The sequence below is a fragment of the Myxocyprinus asiaticus genome, chromosome 5 (assembly GCF_019703515.2).
Source record: "Myxocyprinus asiaticus isolate MX2 ecotype Aquarium Trade chromosome 5, UBuf_Myxa_2, whole genome shotgun sequence".
Classification (NCBI taxonomy): domain Eukaryota; kingdom Metazoa; phylum Chordata; class Actinopteri; order Cypriniformes; family Catostomidae; genus Myxocyprinus; species Myxocyprinus asiaticus.
Genome location: NC_059348.1, coordinates 44851553 through 44872791, shown reverse-complemented (window position 1 = coordinate 44872791; position 21239 = coordinate 44851553). Strand labels below are relative to the sequence as shown.

Below are 21239 nucleotides of genomic sequence, written 5' to 3'. Positions count from 1 at the left end.
TTTCCCTTTAAATGTTTTTGTTGTTGTTGTCTGAAATTTTGGATTATTTATGAGTTACCACTAGAGAACAGTGTTTCATGTTGCTTAGGCTGGCACGCATTCATTATTATATTGCAAAATCTAATATTTTAAGAAACAGATTAGTAAAGTTGCCACACATACTTGTATATAATGCAGCAAGCAAACATTAAGGTACATTTTATATGGGTTCCGGCTCATGTTGGAGTGGAAGGGAATGAGGAGGCAGACATGTTGGCAAAGCAAACTATGGGAAAGAATGCAGTTGATATGCAAGTAACATATAGCAGATTAGAGCTTTAATCAATAGTAAAAAAGCAGATACATACATAATGGCAGCATTATTGGGAATTAGAGACAAAGGGCAGACATTTATACTCAATACAGCCAAGAGTAAGGTTTTCGGAAAGGAGTAGAAGAGAAGAAATATTATTTCTTTTTATTAAAGAAATAATATCAAGACTTAGGTTCAGGCATACTGAGTAAAACAATGCATTTAATATCAAAACATCCAACCGGACTGTGATTGGTGTGGGGCTCAGCGAATCTATTGAACATGTCATAATTCAGTGCAGGAAGTATACAGTAGACATAAAGACATAAATTATCAGAAGAGCTGCATAAGAAAGGGGAACAACAATTAACCTTAGGGAATCATTTAAATCCAGTAATACAAATATATTATCTCTATTGATACCGTTTTTGAAAACCACACATTTAATTGAAAGAATGTAGTGTAGAGAGAAGAAGAAGAAGGAGTGGAATGAAATAAGTAGAGTAACACATTGTGTATAGTATGTGTTGTATTCTTTCTCTCTGGACTGTGAGGGGCATGGTGTGTATGCTGGAGGAGAACACGCAGCACCAGCTGAAGCCTGAGCCCAGATAAGTCAGGAGAAGAAGGGGGGCATAGAGGAGAAAAAGCTCTGGTTGCATAAAGCACCTTCAGTGTAATTTTCCCTTGAGATCACCCTAATGTTTCCCTTAAACTTAAGGGTGTTGCAGGAAATAACCCTTAAGTGTTACTTAAGGGTTTTTATGGGTAAAACGTCACAATACCTTACGATTTCCCTTAAGTATTTAGTTTTTAATTAAGTGCGCCCTTAAACACCGTTAAGTATTGCATAAAGCCCCTTAACTGCCATTTTCCTAAGGTTAGGAAAACTTCACCTTAAGTATAGGTTAAGAGGTTTATAAAAATGAATAAATAGCTACGTTTATACAACCAATTGAAGAGTATAGTGTGCCAAGGCAAATTTTTCACAATAGGGAGAACCCAGTTTAGAACATTTAAGCGATGAAATAACTACTGCAGTTGTTGCAGGAGTACAGATCTGACAGTCATGCAATATGAGAAATCACTAACAAGCTGGAGGGCGATCAAATTTTGGGGCTTTTCCACTGCATGGTACGGCTCGACTCAACTCGACTCTGCTCGCTTTTTGGGGGTTTTCCACTGTGGATAGTACCTGGTACCTGGTACTTTTTTTAGTGCCACCTCCGTCAAGGTTCCAAGCGAGCCGAGCCGATACTAAATGTGACGTCAAAACCCTGCAGATCACTGATTGGTAAGAGAGAATCGTCACTACCAGCGTCACTGGATTTGCGACATGGGACATCAACCCGCTAGTTTTAAAGTTTTAAAGTTAGCAACAGCGATAGCAGTATCATTTGTTCACGCGACTTTCGAATTGTATAAAGAAATGGCACTCAGTTATCTGCACAGTCATACAAGCATCTTAACGTCTTGCACCTCTAATCCAACTCTTTACTGGGCAGTCTTTCAAAGGTGTCTTTCTCAAAAGGCCGTAAAAGCAGAATCCTCCACTAATTGGTCTGCATGCGAAACTCAGGACGTTTACACATGAAAATGTGTACTCAAAAAAGTGTTTGAATCGATCAAATTCGAGGATACCTCAGATACAAATGGAAATCCGCCTGCGTATCCTCCAGAAAATTAGTTTGAAAAAATATTTATGCAGTAATCGTAAACTACTGTGATTGGTGCATACTGAAAAGAGCTGTGAAAGCTAACAGGTGACAACGCCATTTACCCGCAGCTCCAGAAGAGGTCGGACAATAATTTACACTTGAATAATGATACAGAGAAACTTTAATAGTCATTAATATTAAAATAAAATCATAGTGTAAAGTTAAAGTATTTTCTATGTAGTAAAATTGCCCAAGTGTTGGTCGGGACATTTCCGATCTTCTGAATGTTCGCATAGACATGCCTTGTCCATGGTAACAGTAGAGTTTTATTGCGGTAAAACCTCATTCACTGTAGTAAATCCCTTAATGGTTTCCCTTACCTAAGAGAAGTGTATCCACCATATTTTTCAGCGAAACTAGGGCGCCACCATTATCAACCTTCAATGTGGACCACTTCCGGTATAAGCCACTTCCAGCTATTTTAGCTATACAGAAATACTACATTATGCTGCTTTATATTACAGGCTGGCAATAAATGTCAACATATTATTATCATTAATTACGATTTTCATAAACTTATTGGTTTTGAGCGCATATAGTTTTACAGTATATCTCATTTTGCCATCGTTTTATCACACACTGTTGCACAGGCAAAATGAATTAAATCAGGCACTGACACGGACAGTCCTCCACACCGTCTGACACACCTCCACAAACTTTACACAAATAGAGAAGAAAGATGTCGAGAAAATGCTGCTTCAACTTTCTTTGCCCCAAAACGGCATCTTGTTTCATCTTGGCAAAATAATAAATGCAGTTTACTCTCCGTTCTTGTCAGAGAGCATACTCTCTTTCTTAGCAGTGTATAGTAAACAGACACGCAGATCACACATTCAGCATGGCTTATGAAACATCGCCTTTGGAAATAAATAATTAAAGGCATTATCGGAGGTTATGCAGGTACATATGAACGGAGGTTTACATGGAGACAAGAAAGACAACATCACAATCTCGGTAAAGAAAGAGGCAGATTTTATTACTGTTTCTTCAATACAACAACACCCAGCAACAAGTGAGTGATTTACTTTCTCTTTTACTATAAATGCTTAAGTTAGAAAATTATCTGACATTGGCACATAATTCGGTTGTACATGCAGTGGTTGTGTGATAGTTTATAAGCCCAGATCACTAACTCTGGTATTATAACCTTCAAGTTATTTACACTGCGGTCAATGCCAGTGGAACTTTCTCACATTCGCCGGAAATGCAGCCGCTGCTTACTTCCCTGTTGCAAAATAAGGTGGACAAGAGATTATATGCAACATGTTCAAGTCAATTCCCTCTGGTCAGGGGAAAGCACGCTTTAAGTGTTATACATAAGGGAAAAACTTAAGGTGTTTTATGCAACCGGGGGGGTCGATGCAAAAAGTTGCATTTAAGTAAAAACTCTAGTGATAGATTACATTGGGGGAATTATTCCACATAGAATTTTTTTTTTTTTTTTTTTTTTTAGATAATTTTGTATCGATTTTATCTCAAAATTTCTATTGAACCGCTATCGAAGTTTACCAAGCAATCCTTCCGCGTTTCAAAACCCGGAAGTGTGAAAATAGTCCGGAAGTTAACGTTTATTTACTTGCTCCTGCTGCGGTGCAGACCAAATGCGCTTGGAGACGATACTGTGAACAAATGACAAGACTACCGTCCAAGGACAAGGGTATTTGGATCACACGACGAGGATCTACCCCAGTGGTGTGTCTGATTGTCGCACGGAAAGCTGCGCGCGGAGGAAGGTGATCGATTACCGTTTAAAGGCGCAAGATGGAATTAATCGGTGTTATTTATCTCCCGCAGATAACGGGACAGAATGCGCGTGTGTGATGCGGGCGAGCGCGCACGCTGCAGTATCCGCGCAGAGGCGCGTGAGCGCTCGGCGATGTTGTTTAGGTGCATATGTGTCAAATGGGAATGAAAATGGTGCGGTGAACAAACAGGGCGCGTTTGCATATGTGTTATAAAACATATCTGTTTTTAAGTATCTATTAATGTGTTTTCGTTTCGATAAAATCACGGAGCCAGCGCAGGAAAACTGCGTCTATATCGATAAACGGGGTAAGGGCAGCGGGACGGTTGTGTTCTGGTCATTATCTATAGAAAATAAATGAGTTTTACAGTGACATAGATAAGCTGCTACTGGTTTATCTAAACGTCTGTTATGCTGGTGTGTCAATCAGCGTCTTTGCGCTAGACACGCGACTGTTAAAACATAGGAGCTCGCGCTGCCCGTCAGAATGGCATCCGGTGCTGTTGGGGACGTTAAACCGTTCCAGTGCCTGTGTGAGGAATCTACTCAGGGTTTGAAATCTAAGAGCCTCCTTGCCCTCAGCGGTGGTCAGGCTCCGGAACAGGAGGTAGATCAGACACTACTCTCTGCCCCGCACAGCTCGGCTCGGTGCGGATCCCCAGTTCGGACGGAGGGTCGCGATTCGGAGGGTCGCGGCGCTGCTGCGCTCTTGGCGTTCCGGCTGCCGCGGATCCCGGTGAGGCGCTATGTGGACGGGATCCTGTCGGACTCACGCTGTTTCCTGTTCTGCATGTGTTACCTCACATTCATTCAGTCTCTGATGGTGTCCGGATATCTCAGCAGCGTCATCACCACCATAGGTAACATACCTGACAACTGACCCACATTTAAAACACCTGAGATGAGATCATACTGTCTCATCTTCTCAATTTCTCAGTCTCACCTCAGTCTCTTTACAGACAATCTCATCCCCTCTCCAATCAATTTTATTTTAATCTCATCTCCTTTCAATTACATTGGAAAATCATTTCATGGCTTCACACCTAGTCTCGTTTCATCCCAATTTCCAGTTTCTCAATCTCAGCAAGGCATGACATTAACTTTTAGCTCACCGGCCACTGTGTTGAGTGGTGTTCCAAAGTCACTAGCCACTCAGCATTTTCACTAGTCACTTTTATTTGAACAAGAATGATAAGAGTTTAGCAGGATACAGGCCTAAAGATTCAAGACATCTTTAGAATATCTGAAGGCAAACATGACCAGTTAGAACAGGAGTAGGACAGAACAGGAGGAAAACTTTGTCAATTATTTGTCCATGGAAATCCAGATTTTAACCCCCTTTATCCATTCTAAATTGTACTTGTCTTCACGAAAGTTTATCATAGTTCTTCCTTTTTTTTTTTTTTTGTTATGAAAAACTAAGGGCCTAAAAACATTTAGAAACCTTTAACTACAGATTTCACAATTAACAATTCCATGTAGTACAAAAGATGTTATGTAGATTAAACTCAGTCACCATTCACTTTCATTTCACCTTTTTCCATAAATGAAAAAATACATGAATCTTTTTTTTCCAATCATGGAAGAAAGACATTCCTAAGGGTTTGGATAAAGATAAAGGTGAGGGAATGATGACAGAATTATATTAATAATAAAAATACAATTTTATAGATTCACCCTTATCAATTTAATATGCATCTAAACCAGTTATCAGTTAGTGTTACTGCAGTAAAACATTTTAGTTTGGATCATGATGTGTATTTAAAAAAAAAAAATTACAAAAAAACTTGTCTCATTATGTCGTCAGTGCTGTTTAGCAGTTTGAGAGGTTTAACTTCCTCCATATAGCGCTTTAATGTCGTAGATTCTCAGTAGAATTCAAATGGGTCACATAGGTTTTGTGGTCTCTGCCAACCAGAGTGATGACGACTGAATCCCAACCAAATGAGTGGTGGTGGCGGTGTAGTGGACTAAAGCACTGAACTGGTAAGTAAAAGGTTGTTGGTTCAATCCCCACAGCCACCACCATTGTGTCCTTGAGCAAGGCACTTAACTCCAGGTTGCTCCAGGGGGATTGTCCCTGTAATAAGGGCACTGTAAGTCACTTTGGATAAAAGCGTCTGCCAAATGCATAAATGTAAATGAATGAAGTTTCGGTCTGTGCTGTCACAAAGCTCTGGTGATCTCACCTCTGTAGCATGCTGATGTGTGCTGCGGCAGTTCGCGTGAAAGCATGCCCACACATTTGCGCGTGTAAGTTAAGAGAGGCATATTTAGAAGCTTATAAAGCATTGAAGGCGAGATGAATACTGTTAAATTTGCTTTGGCTGCTGCCACCTGCCAAAGTGGCTTGAAAGAGGGATGGAGTTACCCGCCACTGCTGATTTCTACCTGCATTTGGCGGGTGTTAATGTTAAGCCCCAATTTTTTTGTCTCATTTGATCTCTTCTCAATTTCATTTCAGTCTCCTCTACTGTCAATCTCATCCCCTTTACACTCAATAACATTTTAATCTCATCTCACTCCTAATCTTGTCTCATCCCAATCTCTAATTTCTCCATATCTTCTCAATCTCCAATTGCTCAAATATCCTCTCCTTTCAGGAACATTTCAATCACAATTAATGTCTTCACACTTAGTCTCACCTCATTATAATCTCCAATTTCTCCATTTAATTTAGTCTCGTTTCATACCCTCTCCTGCCAATAACTTTTCTTTTTTTCTCCTCTACTCTCAATCTGATCTCATCTCTCCATTCCACTCTTCTCAGTAACATTTCAGTCCTGTTGTATTTCAATATGGAGAGTCTGTGGTGACTTACTTAAATGTGCCCTTTGTTTTCCAGAAAAACGCTACAGTCTTCGGAGCTCAGAGTCAGGTTTGCTGGTCAGCTGTTTTGACATTGGAAGTCTCCTCATTGTGGTCTTCATCAGCTACTTTGGAGGGCGGGGCGAGAGACCAAGATGGCTGGCTGTAGGGGCCGTGTTCATTGCAGTGGGTGCCGCCCTCTTCTCCCTACCTCACTTCATATCTCCGCCCTATCAACTGGAGGAGCTGAACAGCACTGTAGGGGGCGAGGGGCTCTGTGCCAGTGGAAACAGTAGTGGACAGGAGAAGCAAGTGCTGTCCAGGTGCCAGCGGGACCGAGAAGAGAGTGAGCACGCCCTGTATGTGGCGCTGTTCATCTGCGCTCAGATCCTGGTTGGAATGGGATCGACTCCTATATACACACTGGGACCAACTTACCTGGATGACAATGTGAAGAAAGAGAATGCATCACTGTACCTGGGTGAGACATAGTGGTGCTTCATCTGAGTGTAATCTGTGTATGAATGTGTGTTAGTTACTGACCGAAACGAGTTTGATGCAGATATTTAAATGGCTGATGGCGATATAATGCCACTATGGATCTTTATAATGCAATTAAATAGAGCTAATGAGCAACAATAGCAAACCTGCACACCAAAATTGTGGAAATTAAAAGAACATTTATTTTACACAATGTATATGGCTAAATACAAGTGTCACTCTTCTAATGAGTGCTTCATCCCATTTTGTACACAAACAGTTCAGTTATTTGTCAAAGTGAGAATTCACTCCCCCAAAAATTCAGGTAGTAAACAAAACATAGCACTCTCTCTGCAGCGCTTTCTTAAAAATTACCTGCTGTATTACATACACACACAAAATAATTTAGGAGATTCACACTTGCATTTAAATGCCATTGTCTCACCCAAAACATTACATTGTGTACATGGCCAATTGTTACAAATATTTGAAAACGTACAATCCACATTTGTAACTAACAGACAAGGCATAGCTAAAACTTCTATTAATCGGCTGAGTTGGCAATGAAGGAAAATACTGACTGATTTTTATCAGTTGACCTTAAGTGTCTGTATGGGTGTGTGAATCTGGCTCAAATGTAGAATGTGTTTAGAAGTACAGCTGAGTTTAGTTTTGGACTATAACATCAGCTGTTAATTTGTTGGATTTGGGGTTACTGGTTAAGTTATTTTTTGCACTTTGTCAAGATGCTGACAAGTAGCGTGACAGCTGAAGGAGTTCCATTATTCTCTATGTGTTTATGCAGCTATCATGTATGTAATGGGAGCTCTTGGACCAGCCGCTGGATATCTGCTGGGAGGGATTTTGATTGGATTCTATGTTGACCCTGGTACCATTGTCAATATTGACCAGAGCGACCCGCGTTTTGTAGGAAACTGGTAAGAAAATCTTTCTCAATTACCACTATCACTTTAGCTTAGTTAACAGCACAATAACTCTCTTTCTCTCTCTTTCTCAGGTGGAGTGGGTTTCTCTTGTGTGCTGTGGCAATGTTGTTGGTGATCTTCCCCATGTTCTCCTTTCCTAAAAAACTACCGCAGCGCCACAAGAAACGTAAGAGGCGTGTGAAAAAGAGTCCAGGCGATGTCTCCAGTGATGATGAAATGATGAAGGAAAAGAGCCAGGCTGTCTCATCCTCTATAGGTTTTGGCAAAAACATCAAGGGTAAAACATATCAAATATTTTTTTACAATTATGGATGTCGTGTCTGATACCGCACTCATGTACTCGAAAAATGCTCTGATATCAAAAACCAATACCATTTGGCTTACGAATGTCATTTTCTAAACTTCCAGTAAACAAATTTAAATCACATTGTGTCTTAGTGTGATTATTAAACTCCAAAGGCTGCGATTTCATGAGATAATATATAGTTTGCGTGTGCTGCGCGCTTCAAATGTGAGTGCTTGTGAATGTGTGGAGCCGGTGTTATGTCTCATACCTTTTAGAGCTTCTTGGCTCATACACGGAAAACACCATCATGAGCATTGTGCGCAATGTTTGTAGCAGATGACAGTGAGCAGAGTGCTAATTCACTTTGAAGCATGCAGAACATGCAGATTAAATATTTATTTAATTAAATAGCAGATTTTTGCGGTTTAATAATCACATTATTGGGTCATGTAGCGACCTGCTTTTCTGGAAGTGAGAAGCTACCATCAAAAACGCACAGAATCCGAAAGGGCTTCGCTCCAAAATAAAAGCTTCTGCCAAAATAAAGGCTCAGTTTAAATGGAAAAAAAATAAAAGTACGACAGAAAAATATCACTACTGTATAGTAATGTAATATTCACTGTAATCATCTACTACTACTAATAATAATAATAAATCAGTAGTAATTGTATTATATTAAGCAATATCTCACATCTGTGATACTCTGTAATGCAGCACATTATTTGACAAAAATAACTCCAATGTTGTATTTTGTGCCGTGAGGTTCTGTATAAAAGCACTTCACTTGATAAAGATTATACGACAATGTGTTGACGATAAATTTTTCTATTTTAATTTGATTAAAGGTTTAATAAATTCATTTAGTAAGACACCATTTTGATGATAAAATTTAAATAAAATGTTGATATGGAATTAAAAAACAAAACAAAAAAAAAACAGGTATCAGTATCGGTATCGACGAGTACCAGAAAGGAAGTATCAGTACTTGTACTCATTCTAAAAAAAATGGTATCGGGACATCCCTGAAATAAATCCATGTCAGAGCCATGGCCTAGCTGTAAACGCAATGAGCTGTGGTGCTCATACAGGCAACGTGAGTTTGAATCCGGCATGCCACATTTCATATCCTGATCCTGTATGAATAAAAGTGGTAAAAAAATCTATATTTTAATGCAAACTGATTGGCCCTATTTCTGAATCCTAAATGCAGTGTAAGTTGTTTAATTATTAAATCATTATTTGTTTACTAAGTGCAGAAGTCTTCAAGTTGTCATTCACCAAATTAATTATGAATCTCTTTTTTGCCTCTATCTTTCTTTCTCCAGATTTGCCAAAAGCAGCAGTGCGTATTTTGAGTAATGTGACGTTTTTGTTTGTGAGTTTGTCGTATACGGCGGAATGTGCCATCGTCACAGCCTTCATCACTTTCATTCCCAAATTTATTGAGTCTCAGTTTGGCGTTCCAGCATCTAGTGCCAGTATATACACAGGTACACGCATACACACCATGATGCAAAAACTGCTGTCGATCTGATCACAGCACCCAATGTGGGTGTGGATATTTACGTCTGTGTTTATTAAATGCGTCTTTGTGTATGTAGGTCTGATCATCGTACCCAGTGCGGGTGTGGGTATAGTTTTGGGCGGGTACATCATCAAGAAGCTGAAACTGGGTGTAAGAGAAGCAGCGAAGCTGGCTATGATCTGCAGCGGCGTTTCCCTTCTTTGCTTTTCCACGCTCTTCATCGTCGGCTGTGAGAGCATTAACCTCGGTGGAATCAATATCCCTTACACCACGGGGTAATGGAGAAAACCCCCATACACTTGCACATATCACATTTCACCTGCAGTAATCGCTTTCCAGCAAACATGAGCTGCACTGAATAATGTTTGATTTGTATTTTGCAGGCCCACGCTGACTCTGTCTCATCGTAACCTAACGGGAAGCTGTAATGTCAACTGTGGTTGCAAGATCCATGAGTATGCACCTGTCTGTGGCTCTGATGGCATTACCTACTTTAACCCATGTCTGGCTGGCTGCAGCAACATTGCCAACCACACCTCAGGAGTAAGTCATTTTACATGTCTGTCCACAGATGCCCTGCTGTTCCTTCACATTGTAAAAGTCCTGGGTTGTTGTAAAATTCCTGTATGTAAATTCCTACCATCCAAGCAAAAGCACGTATTTGCAAGTTTGCAGTCAGCCCAGCCCCAGCTGCAACGTGCCTCGCCTGAACTCACTTAAGGAGAGCAGGAAGCAAAGAAGCTGGGCGATCTATGTCAGACGTATTGACAAACTCGATTGCAATGGACAGTGATGGGATTGTGTTCAAAGATATGGAAATAAAACAAATTGACTTCTAATGCTACTTTTTTGTTTCCTCTAATACTCGTCTCCCACAGTAATGTAATGTATTTGAAATATCTACATATCTATTTTTCTCTGCTAATAATGGTGTGATCATTTGTGATTAATGTTATTACAATTTTAAAATTTTAATTTTTCTCCCCCTCAGATCAGAAACTATTCAGACTGCGCATGTGTCCAGAGCAGACAGGTGATCACACCATCAGGAGGGAACCATGAGCTGCAGGTGGTGATCGTGAAGACGTACCTGAACGAGAATGGTTACGCACTGGCAGGAAAGTGTGAACGCACCTGCGGAACACTCATCACCTTCCTCATCTTTCTCTTCATCGTCACTCTCATAACTGCCTGCGCTCAGCCGTCCGTCATTATCGTTACGCTCAGGTCTGCCTCTCTCCTCGCTCATAGCAATCATTTCTATTTTGCTCTTGTCTTATCCTCACCCATCTATCTTTTGTTCTGTGCAGGTCAGTGGAGGAGGAAGACAGACCGTTTGCTCTGGGAATGCAGTTTGTTCTTCTCAGGACTCTTGGTAGGTTGGGCTGGGAAGGAAATTGATTCACAGATGCAACTTTATTCTCTCTGAAATGATAGTGCATTGATGCACAAAAATGTAGAATCATTATTTTAAATTCATTATTAATAATTCTGTTTATTGATAAAGCATATGCAGAACAAAACATTATAGATACATAAGCACCATGTTGTCTGCAATATATAACCTACTGCATACAGGATAAACTGCACACCTGGCTGTATATAAAGACCAAGGCTGCATATATATAGTACACCACAGAAAGGTGCATACACTGTGATCTTTGTGCAAATAAACATGCGTGGGAGCCCTCAGTTGGCTGAACAAGCTATTTTTGATGTTAAAGGGATAGTTCACCCCAAAATGAAAATTCAGTCATTGTTTACTCCCCGTGTGTTATAAGCCCATATGACTTTCTTTCTTTTCTGAACACAAAAGGAGAAATTGTGAAAAACATTTGTGCTCAGTGATGTCATACAATGGCAGTTTATGGTGACTACCTCTTCAAGATTCAAAAGGATGCAAAAGTATCATTCATAAGTCTAAAAAATTATTCCATGAGACTCATGATTGTTGTGAAAGCTTATATGTTTGGTGAGAAAACAAACCGAAATCTAATGTATTATTTAGTGTAACCATTGACCGACCATTGCTCTCCTCTGCGCATTCATGAGACTGAACGAGAACAGTATCTGTCGTGAGATGGGGCTTTAAAGTGAAACTCGTTTTGTTTATCTAAAAACAGGTCTGCCACAGTGGTATTAACAACAGAACACAACACAGCTGCACACAAACCAGAGAACAGAACAGAACTGTAACATTCTCGGCCAAAATCAAGTAGTTTTTAACTGACTCCTGAGATGCTGGCTTCAATGTACTGTTATGACATTATTTTACATCGGACGGGATTACCGGCGCAATGCCGAAAATAGAAACGAAGAGATGGACAGAATGTCATGTCACTCGTCACGGCTGGTTAGGACAAAAACTCTGATTAACCTAGAAAATATACCTTTTATCGCGTGTCGTCTGCTGTCAGGTTAGAACACAGTGAGACTGTGGCTGCCTTCAGGCTCCTCTGTCTAACTCTCTCTGTTTGATTTAGAGATCTCTGTTTCAAATAAACGAGGCTGGGCATAGAAATGCATCTATTCTCCGACTACAAACTCAAACTCATTTAGTAAGTACGGTTCTCTGGTATGTGTGCAGCTGTGTTGTGTTCTGTTGTTACAGTAGTATCACTGTTGCGGACCTGTTTTTAGATAAAATGAGTTTTCGCTTGAAAGCCCCATCTCACAACAGATACTGCTCTCGTGCAGTCTCATGAACGCGCAGAGGTGAGCAACGGTCGGTTAACAGTTTCACTAAATATTACATTAGATTTAGGTTTGTTTCTCTCCAAACCTTATTGTATGCTTTCATAACAGTCAGGGCCCGTATTCACAAAAAAATCTTACGGCTAAAAGTAGTTCCTAATGCAGAAATTTAGGAGCGACACTTTTTAAAAAAAACGTTATCCCCTTTTCTCCCAATTTGGAATGCCCAATTCCCACTACTTAGTAGGTCCGCGTGGTGGCGCGGTTACTCGCCTCAATTCGGGTGGCGGAGGACAAGTCTCAGTTGCCTCCTCTTCTGAGACCATCAATCCATGCATCTTATCACGTGGCTCGTCGTGCGTGACACCGCGGAGACTCCACACGTGGAGACTCGTGCTACTCTCCGCAATCCACGCACAATTTACCACGTGCCCTGTTGAGAGCGAGAACCCCTAATCGCGACCACGAGGAGGTTAACCCATGTGACTCTACCCTCCCTTGCAACCAGGCCAATTTGGTTGCTTAGGAGACCTGGTTGGAGTCACTCAGCACACCCTGGATTCGAACTCGCGACTCCAGGGGTGGTAGTCAACATCAGTACTTGCTGAGCTACCCAGGCCCCCAGGAGCACTCTTAAAAATTAGAGGCGTGTCACTCCTAATTTTAGGACTATTTACATTTTCATCTAAGAGTAATTTATGAAGCATTATGAAGCAAAAGTATCTCCTAAACCCACGACAGCTTAGAAGTCCTGAGGACTCACAAATGATCCGAAGCATGTCGTCAATCCACATTAAAAACAATGTTTAAAAAAATTATAACATTAAACTTTTAAAAAGGTATCACCTGAATCACAATTGAGTCGAAGTATTTTAATAATATTACATTATAATATTGACATTTACCTTTAAAAAAGGTATTGTCTGAATCGCTGAGTTTTCGTGATTGCAAAGTTAGTTAGAGATGCAGTTAACTCTCCCACGAATCAAAACAACCCAATTACACCAGAGTTAAATTTTGACAACTTTGTGCTCTATGGCCACGGGCAAAGTTAAACTGTGTAGCATGGATGAATTGGGAATTTCTGTAATTTGTCAGCAGAAAAGAAATTGGTACTTTAATTCACCAAAGTGGCATTCAACTGATCACAAAGTATAGTCGGGACATTACTGATGTAAAAAACAGCACCATCACTATTTGAAAAAAGTCATTTTTGATCAAATCTAGACAGGCCCCATTTCCAGCAGCCAACACTCCAACACCTTATCCTTGAGTAAACATGCTAAATTGGTACTAGAAAATCACTTGCCATTATATCAAACACAGTTGAAAGCTATTTAGTTCGTTAAATGAAGCTTAACATTGTCTTTGTGTTTGTTTTTGAGTTGCCACAGTATGCAATAGACTGGCATGTCTTAAGGTCAATATTAGGTCAAAAATAGCAAAAAAGAAACAGGTTTCTCTAGAAATTCATCAGTCAATCATTGTTTTGAGGAATGAAGGCTATAAAATGCTTGAAATTGCCAAAAAATTGAAGATGTCATACAAAGGTGTACACTACAGTCTTCAAAGACAAAGGACAACTGGCGCTAACAAGGACAGAAAGAGATGTGGAAGGCCAGATGTACAACTAAACAAGAGGATAAGTACATCAGAGTCTCTAGTTTGAGAAATAGATGCCTCACATGTCCTCAGCTGATGGCTTCATTGAATTCTACCCGCTCAACACCAGTTTCATGTACAACAGTAAAGAGAAGACTCAGGGGTGCAGGCCTTATGGGAAGAATTGTAAAGAAAAAGCCACTTTTGAAACAGAAAAACAAAAAGAAAAGTTTAGACTGGGCAAAGAAACAGACATTTGACAACAGATAATTGGAAAAGAGTGTTATGGATCTTAACTCCATTGAGCTTTTGTGGGATCAGCTAGACTGTAAAGTGCGTGAGAAGTGCCCGACAAGACAGCAACAACTATGGCAAGTGCTATAGGAAGCGTGGGGTGAAATGTCACCTGAGTATCTGGACAAACTGACAGCTAGAATGCCAACGATCTGCAAAGCTGTCATTGCTGCAGGTGGAGGATTTTTTGATTAGAACTCTTTGACGTAGTTTAAGAAGTTCTGAACATTTGTTTTCAAATTGTAATAGTAATCTTTCAGTTGTTTTATGTCCTGACTATACATTATGTTCAGTTGAAAGCTACTTTGGTGAATAAATCATAACACACTTTTTAATGAAGCACAGTGGAGGCATAACTGTATTTAAACAGGAATCACATTGAGAATGGTTTTGTAATCGCAACATGACTCCCTGAATTGAAGATGGTATGATTGTTTTTTCTGAATATGCTCTTTATTTCTGTTATTGTCGACTACTACAAAACTGTAATAAATCAACTGTGCAATAAGTGGAAATAATCTTTTTTTTCTCCATTGGTTCTCTCATTTTTTTTATGTTTCTATAGCCTACATCCCCACTCCTATCTACTTTGGAGCTGTGATCGACACCACCTGTATGTTGTGGCAGCAAGATTGTGATTTCCATGGGTCGTGTTGGGAGTATGATGTCACTTCCCTTCGGTTTGTTTACTTCGGGTTGGCAGCCAGCCTGAAGTTCCTGGGCTTCCTCTTCATCTTTCTCACCTGGTATTCTCTGAAGCAGCATGAGGAGCAGACACATGCACACACGCACACACACACACTTTCTTCGCTGGACACGGTGAGCCACCTCATCTGCCATGCTGGAGGTCACAAAGGCCACGCCCGTACACGCTCCTGTCCTGTCTTCCTGCCACGCCTATCTGAACACCCCCACGCTGCCATGCCAACTGGACATGCCCTTAGCCGTGGTAACAGTTGCCCTGGCAATGGCCTGAAAGCAATAACTCCACCCATACGGTCTCTTGAGAAAGTGGTAGTGTGAGAAGTGGAATCATGCACACACCCAAACACTTGCATACACACTTAAACTTAAAGGGTTAGTTCACCCAAAAATGAAAATTCTTTCATCATTTACTCACACTCATGCCATCCCTGATGTGTATGACTTTCTTTCTTCTGAAAAACACCAACTAAGATTTTTAGAAGAATATCTCATCTAATGGTGGCCAGACCTTTAAAGCTACAAAAAGCAGATAAAGGCAACATTAAAGTAATCCATTTAACTCCAGTAGTTTAATCAATGTCTTCTAAAATGATCCAGTTGGTTTTGGGTGAGAAAAAAATATATATACCTTTTTCACTGTACATCTTGCCATTGCAATCTCTAGGCACAATCATGATTTCAAGCTTGATTACACTTCTTATTCTTCTAAAAATCTTCTTTTGTGTTCTGCAGAAGAAAGTCTTACACATCTGGGATGGTATTACACCATGTCCTAACCAGATGTGCCATGATACGCGATAAAAGGTATCTTTTCCATGTTAATCAGAGTTTTTGTCCTAACCAGCCGTGACACATGACGAGCGACAGCGACAGGGCTTTCTATTTTTTGAAATGGTTTCTATTTCTGTGACGGTGCGCCAGGCAGCACAGCCAACAAATGGGTCTAAAATTATTCTTTTTACAGTATATTAAAGCCAGCATCTCACTAGCCGGTTCAGAACAACTTGATTTTGGCCAAAGGTGTCACACACCTACCAAATGTTGTGCTTAAAGTCTCATTCTCTTCAGCCAGAGCTCTGTCACACACGCACCGGTTCAGAATGGCAGTGGGGAGACATACTGGCTCATCCGCGCTTCCCTGTTACATGGAGATTGGCGAAATAACAATAGGAGTACCGCGTGAGCATAAACAGTCGTGACAGACTGAATAAGGATGCGATTCATAAAGTAACTTTTCCCTGTGTATGTGTGTGATTGTGTATTTATCCCCTCGGGGCTTGCCGTAGTAAGCGTTACGGAGCTTATGTGAGAACATGAGTTGTGTTCAATAAACAGACTGTTATGTCTGTGATTGCTCTCTTTTTTTTATATTTTATTATCAATTATCTTCATATTAGTGTATTAATATTGCGGTGTCATGTCGCACCTGATGTGGACAGACGGAATGTTTGTCGATGGAATGTTATCTTGTCGCCTCTGATTAGGACAAGGTGTTAGGCATGGGTAAGTGATGAGAGAATTTTCATTTTGGGTTGAACTTTTCATTTAACACCTGATTCATATATACTCCATGAGAGGCGCATGAGCGAAGCATGAGAGGGGCTTGAGCGACCCGGTCGCGTTGGGCTTTTCACATTGGCCGCATCTCTTCTGCTTTTTGTAGGTTAGGTTAAAATATTTTTCATTTGCTTTTGCGTCATTTCTATAATCTCCTGATTATTTTGGGTTTCTACAACACCTAGAGCCGCTAAGTTTAGCGTGAGCCACGCAGCTAAAAAAGACTCAACACCGAAACTATCCGCTCACTGCCTCATTTGGGATGCTTCTGGGATGCTACACCTCGCGGCTCCCACTTGCAGTGTGAAGACTGTAATCTGTTAATATGGGCGCCAAACCGAAAGTTTGCCGCTCACGCCTCGCTCACAGAATATATGTGAATCTGGCCTTAAACTCACTCATACGCAAGCATGCAAACTCATACGTCATACAATTGTGAGGGCCGAGTGTAAATGTAAACACACATACCACGTTGCTTATAGCCATTGCTGGTACCTTTTTTTTTTTTAAATGCACACAATTACGACACACATTAACGCAGTAAATTCGTAAAGCACTGATTAGTTGTAAGACTTTTTTTGACACAGTACCTCAGCAGGACAAATACCTCTGATCTTCGTCATGTACAAATACACACACACCCTCACACACACTTACCATAGTCATCTCATCTCCCCATCCTGTTACCTATAGTGTTGTTCGTGCACATACTCTTCTGCTGTACTTTATTCCTGTACTGAAGATTGATATGTTTACTTGTTTACCTCGTTGATTCAACCGTTCAGTTTTGATTAAGGGACGGGAAAGAGACTGCAAGCTTTACTATGCAAACTCCTTCCCCAGCTCTAACACCACCGAAACCATACTAGTCCCTCCCAAACTGTAAACTCCTCCCACAGCAATGGCTCCACCCAAACATTATAATTCCCATTCTGAATCATAAACCCCTCCCACAGCACTGGCACCACCCAAATCATATTAGCCCCTCCCATAACACTGACTCCACCCAAACCATATACGCCCCTCCCAAACCGTAAACCCCTCCCACAGCACTGCCTCCACCCAAACCATATTATCCCCTCCCAAACCGTTAACCCCTCTCACAGCACTAGATGTGTCTGACTTCATGCAGTGCTGTGCAGACCAATCGGTGCAGGACTTGAAGCAGTGCATGTCGGATAGAAAATGTGTCCGTCTTGAGACGGTGCCACCACCGCATCACCGTAACTTATGCCATCAAATTACAGCGAGAGCGATTCGAGAGCAGCCTTCTGGCTCAGCTGCTGCAGTTGCTTCAGAGGAGCTGCACAAGCTCTGAATGACGACACAGTTTATTCGCGATTGGCCAGGCTTGCAAAGTGGCAACTATTCATTTCAACTGCTCCCCTGACTGCAACCGTCAAATCTCGAAGATCGGTAAATTGAGATGCAGTTCATGTCGAACACACCTACTGTCTTCCCCAAAATCGTATTAGCTCCTCCCACAGTACTGACCTCCAAAACCAAAAAACCCCTCCCACAGCACTAACCTCCCCCAAACCAAATTAGCCTCCCCAAACCATAAACCCCTGCCACAGAACTGATCTCCCCCAAACCATATTAGCCCCTCACACAGTACTGACTCTACCTAAACCATATTAGCCCCTCACAAACCATAAACTCCCACAGCACTGACCTCCCCAAACCATATTAGCCTCTCCCAAACCGTAAACCCGTCCCACAGCACTGACCTCCCCAAACCACATTAGCCCCTCCCAAACTGTAAACTCCCCCCACAGTTCTGACCCCCCCCAAACCATATTAGCCCCTCACACAGTACTGACTCTACCTAAACCATATTAGCCCCTCACAAACCATAAACTCCCACAGCACTGACCTCCCCAAACCATATTAGCCTCTCCCAAACCGTAAACCCCTCCCACAGTACTGACACCATCTAAACTATATTAGCTCCTCACACAGTACTGACTCTACCTAAACCATATTAGCCCCTCACACAGTACTGACTCTACCTAAACCATATTAGCCCCTCACACAGTACTGACTCTACCTAAACCATATTAGCCCCTCACACAGTACTGACTCTACCTAAACCATATTAGCCCCTCACACAGTACTGACTCTACCTAAACCATATTAGCCCCTCACAAACCATAAACTCCTCCCACAGCACTGACCTTCCCCAAACCATATTAGCCTCTCCCAAACTGTAAACACCTCCCACAGCACTAACCCTCCCCAAACCATATTAGCCTCTCCCAAACCGTAAACCCCTCCTACAGTACTGAATCCATCTAAACCATATTAGCTCCTCCTAAACCGTAAACTATAGAAATTTCTATTTTAAATTCCCATATTCCTACTCTGTGCAGCATGAAACTCCCTTATTTTTAATCTGTTTTCATTTGTTGTGCTTTGAACTTTTAACAGTGATGGTGAGTTTGCAATAGTTGATGCAACACGTACATATGTTCAAATAAGCTTTATTTGTGTCTTTTCATCATAATATTTGACTTGTGCATCATATCAGTATTTAAATGTTCCCTTTTTCTTTATCTTGATTGCATCTGATTTTGGTGGTCAACAGTCATCTCTGTAAATGACATGCACACACACAATACTAATAGGAGACACATCATCTCATGTACAGTACACCAACATCACATATACTCTTAAAAACATTCTCACATCTCTAGATGGTATCCTGTTAGCGCTGAAATTGAGCCAGTATTTGTGGTGTTGATGAAAACACACAATTACTGTCAGCACCAGCTGTAAGCCTAAATCAACTTCACTCCTGATCACTGTTGGACTTCAGTAAAAACAGAGCAGAATTTACAGAAGTACTGAGTTAACTGCTGATGAAAAAGTATGTATGCTGCATTTTCCCCTCCCTCTTTCCCACCCCTTCCTCTGTTACTGTGCTCTGTTTGCAAACAGAAAACATCTATATGGCCAAAAGTTTGTGGACACCATATGTGCTTGAACATTTGATTTCAAAACCTTAGACATCATTTTCCCCGTTTGCCGTAATAACAGCTTCCACTCTTTTGGGAAGGTTTCCCACTATACTGTATGTAGTAACATGGCTGCAGTGATTTGCTCTCATTCAGACACAAGGCTATCAGTGAGGTTAGGAACTGATGTTGGTCATTGGGACCTGACTTACAGTTGCTGTTCCAGTTCACCCCAAAAGTGATCAGTGGGGTTAACGTCTGGGCTTTGTGCAGGCCAGTCAATTTCTTCCACACCAGACACAGTAAACCATTTCTTTATGGACCTCGCTTTGTTCACAGGGGCATTGTCATGCTCTAACAGAAAAGGGCTATCTCCAAACAGCTGCCACAAATTTGGAAGCACACAAAGCCCAAGCCATTACATAAAGAAACATTAAGATTTTTCTTTACTGGATTTAATGGAGTAACCAAATTTGTTAATTAGAAGGGAGTGTCCACAAATTTTTGGCCATATAGTGTATTTAATACAATTATTTATTCAGTTACTTTGAAGTACTTGTCTAAGGTTTGTCTAATCAGAGGCAAACATGGAGTAACTTTATTAACTGGTTTGGTTTACATGTACAAATACATTTTTGTGTCAATAAAATGCCTAAACAAAACAGATTTGTTTTGGAGTGTTTTTATGGAGTGCATGCTGAAACACAACAGCGGTTCCGTAATTTGAAGTGATTTTGGTAGAAGACAATGCTGCTTTGGACCCAGTTCAGGTGGGCTTCTAACACAAAGATCGCAAAATCAAAATTTTTCCCTTGAGCACTTGGCAGTGTCTCCAGTGCTCTCCAGGGGAGGGGATGAATATGTAACTTATGTAGCGAATCTTGATTTAGGTGAAAAGTGTGATGCACATTGCCCCCCAAAAACTATTTGGAAACTTAAGCCAAAATAAAAAATGTAAGAAAACCATTGTGTTAGATAAACAAATTGGGCTGTGGTGGCTCAGTGGTTAAGGCTCTGGGTTACTGATTAGAAGGTTGGGGGTTCAAGCCCCAGCACTGCCAAGATGCCACTGTTGGGCCCTTGAGCAAGGCCCTTGACCCTAACTGCTTTAGGGGTGCCATATCATGGTTGACCTTGCATTCTGACCCCAGCTTAGCTGGGATATGTGAAAAAAAGAATTTCACTGTATATGTGCAAACATGTAATGTGTGATAAATAAATATAACTAAAAAAAATATTAATTAATTTAAATATTAAAACACATGGCATCTGTAAACAAATGAGCTGCAGCTTTTTATTTATATATTTTGCCATTTTGTTACCCTTAAGTTCACACAAATTCCATTAGCAGAGAATCCAGAGGTGGAGTTTATCACATTAATGTTCCAATAAGTTAAATAACCAGACAGTTTTCAAATACTTTTTATACACTAGCCTACATGTATTGTTACATCATTTTTTTTTTTGTCAAATGTTTTGCTTGAAAAGTGTGCTTGTGTCATCTATTTTTTTTAAATGAATGCCACATGGTTTTATATTTTGTTATCTATACAATGACATTCCTACAATTTTTATGTGACTTAGATGCCCAAATATAGTTCTTTGGGCCACTTTAAAGAGTCCCACCTAT

The 21239-nt window shown here is 40.7% G+C and overlaps 1 protein-coding gene across 1 annotated transcript; it reads left to right on the top strand.

Moving 5' to 3' along the window:
• The first annotated feature begins 3505 nt into the window (after positions 1-3505).
• Positions 3506-20273, top strand: LOC127440304 (solute carrier organic anion transporter family member 5A1-like). Its single transcript, XM_051696814.1, has 10 exons — positions 3506-4614; positions 6600-7043; positions 7848-7980; positions 8061-8266; positions 9601-9765; positions 9877-10075; positions 10184-10343; positions 10792-11027; positions 11111-11175; positions 14956-20273. The coding sequence occupies exons 1-10, from the start codon at positions 4242-4244 to the stop codon at positions 15411-15413; spliced, it is 2439 nt and encodes an 812-aa protein (XP_051552774.1). The 5' UTR covers positions 3506-4241; the 3' UTR covers positions 15414-20273.
• Positions 20274-21239: the final 966 nt, after the last annotated feature.

Excerpts from the sequence above, each read along its gene's own strand:
- LOC127440304 (XM_051696814.1), top strand. The coding sequence starts at position 4,242 with ATGGCATCCGGTGCTGTTGGGGACGTTAAACCGTTCCAGTGCCTGTGT. Across the intron at positions 7,981-8,060 it reads CCGCGTTTTGTAGGAAACTG|GTGGAGTGGGTTTCTCTTGT; the intron begins GTAAGAAAATCT and ends TCTCTTTCTCAG. Across the intron at positions 10,076-10,183 it reads AATATCCCTTACACCACGGG|GCCCACGCTGACTCTGTCTC; the intron begins GTAATGGAGAAA and ends TGTATTTTGCAG.